Source organism: Silene latifolia, unplaced genomic scaffold (genome assembly GCF_048544455.1).
Source record: "Silene latifolia isolate original U9 population unplaced genomic scaffold, ASM4854445v1 scaffold_144, whole genome shotgun sequence".
Lineage (NCBI taxonomy): Eukaryota > Viridiplantae > Streptophyta > Magnoliopsida > Caryophyllales > Caryophyllaceae > Silene > Silene latifolia.
The window spans coordinates 182,610-185,024 of record NW_027413136.1 but is presented as its reverse complement, the minus strand read 5'-3'; the positions used below and the strand labels follow the sequence as shown (position 1 = coordinate 185,024).

The window sequence follows — 2,415 nt, the reverse complement described above, 5'->3', positions numbered from 1 at the left end:
CATCCGTTGGTGCTCAAATTTTGCGTGGCCGCTTTATCTAACCCCAGGAACATCCAATGCGATTTCCGGAGAATTTTGTTCCGGGACTCCGGTATCCCGAAAAACCGTGTATTATACACTTCAATTTTAGCTGTTCGGGAGGTCGTACCGGACCCGGTTTCTTTTTCTCCCTGTTTTTCAATCACGCGTCCTAGCTCATTTCAGGAGTTAACCTGTTCGATTTCAGCCTCAAATAACGAGTTTTAACGCATTTTTCACGATAATCCGAGTTTCGGCGAATGCTGGTTTCTGGCACACCGGCACCCACAAATGTCTTCCGTTGGTGCTCAAATTTTGCGTGGCCGCTTTATCTGACCCGGGGAACATTCTATGCGATTTCCGGAGAATTTTGTTCTGGGACTCCGGAATCCCGAAAAACCGTGAATTATACACTTCAATTTCAGCCGTTCGGGAGGTCGTACCGGATCCTGTTTCTTTTTCTCCCGGTTTTTCTATCACGGGTCCGAGGTCATTTCAGGAGTTAACCTATTCGATTTCAACCCCGGATAACGAGTATTAATACATTTTTCACGATTATCCGAGGTTCGACGAATGCTGGTTTATGGCATACCGGCACCCCAAAATGTCTTCCGTTGCTCCTCAAATTTTGCGTGGCTGCTTTATCTGACCCGATGAACTTTCTGTGTGCATTATATGAATTGAAACAAGTCGGCATAACATCAATTTTAGTTTTTATAACAAAAAATAATCGGACATAAAACTTACTTACGAAAAGAAATAAATGCATTAAATGATTAAATAATAAACATTACAAGACTAATTATAATATAATCAAAGACCATCACAATAACGGGTAAATCCAATCTCTTAAAAATAATTCATACAATTCGTTAGCTCAACTTTTTCTAACCCCAATACATATGAATACTTAGCGCAATTAAGAGTATACAAACAAGGCCAAAATAAAGAAGGGAATGAACCATAATTGACGCACCACCGGTACGAAATGACCCAAACTCAATGCACCTATGTCCACCCGGCACCTGAAACAATAACCCCGGTGACAACAACACAAACAATATTGTTCCTACGAACACTGGGGCCCAGTCATGGCCGTGATGCCCCATCGTCACTCTTTCTATTCCGATTAATAATATTATTTATTTGATTTTTCAGTGAGAACAATTACAAACAAAGATAGCTGTTGATTATGACGGATTGTACATAGAATGAAGGGAATGAGGAGGTTTAAGTAGCGTTGGATAAACTTAAGTAGGAAGTAAAGAAGATTACAAAATGAGTAATAAGGAGAATTTGTGGAGCAAGTTACGTAAGGATTCACTGTTGCCGCCCCACTAACGTAGATACGATACGAGTGCGACGTTAATTAACTTTGTGTTGGTTTTATTAGTGCTGCGTGATTGTTGGTCCATATATGACATGAAGAATAACTTGTTAAAGAATGAAAGGTAGTACTTGCGTCTGACATTGGTTTACATTTTCCTAATTTTTGTCTTACACTTTGATGTTAAACAAAGAGTATGTTGTTGGTGTAATCGAAGAAGTAACAATGAAAAGCAAGAAAACCAGAATAGAAATAACCCGATTAGTAGTGCCGTGGTAAGGGAGCCACTGCCTTGAAAACTATATTCCGATTTACCGCCAGTGGTGGCGATCACTAGTGCGGTAGTTCCCAAGGATAACACTACGGTCTCCAACTCGGTTTCGCCCACTCGGAATCGTGAGACTTGAACGATAGAAAGTATTTCTTTACCCAGAAATTAGAGAGGAGAATAGAAGAGAAGAAGAGAAGAGAAGATGTTGTTGTGTTTTGAATACTGAAGAATGTTGATCTATTTATAGCAAAATAGATCAACGAGTCACTGTCAAGAGCAGGTCCACTGAAGCATAAATAATGCAGCATTTACACAGTGGAAGGGAGCTGCTGCAGCATTAACAGCTCCACTGAGCAGTAATGGCCACTAAACCAGTAGAAGTGCGGCAAAGATTAGCGGCTCCACCAAAGAATCGAGTAGACTCCACAAGACAAGATTGAGCGGTGACACTTGATCCAAAACAAAAACGGTTCTGGCCCAAAAAGATAGGCAAAGCCCCGCGCAGCGATTACAATCCCAAATCCCGAATCCCGAATCCGGATCCGGTAGGGCTCGGCACGGGCCGGGCGGGCCGGGCTCGCACGGGCACGCGAACGCGTGCGCGAGCCGATTAAGCACCTCGCAAAGCTTCCACAAAGCCTCCCATGACCCACTAGTGATATGGTAAGGAGTGTGGTCATATATAAACACAACACAAACACTATTCCTCACCAATGTGGGACAAAATGGAAAAAAGACTATGCTCAAAGTAGCCCCTATTTCCAACAATCCCCCACTAGGGGCGCCAGAGAGAAAGAAA

The 2,415-nt window shown here is 42.5% G+C and overlaps 1 protein-coding gene across 1 annotated transcript; it reads right to left on the bottom strand.

Annotated features, from left to right (window-relative positions):
• Nucleotides 1-794: 794 nt before the first annotated feature.
• LOC141637773 (uncharacterized) lies at nucleotides 795-1,374 on the bottom strand. Its single transcript, XM_074447187.1, has one exon. It carries the CDS (start codon nucleotides 1,125-1,127, stop codon nucleotides 906-908), a length of 222 nt encoding a protein of 73 aa, XP_074303288.1. The 5' UTR covers nucleotides 1,128-1,374; the 3' UTR covers nucleotides 795-905.
• Between the last annotated feature and the right edge of the window lie 1,041 nt (nucleotides 1,375-2,415).

What these genes read in the sequence shown, in the direction of transcription:
- LOC141637773 (XM_074447187.1), bottom strand. Translation starts at nt 1,127, where the DNA reads ATGGGGCATCACGGCCATGACTGGGCCCCAGTGTTCGTAGGAACAATA.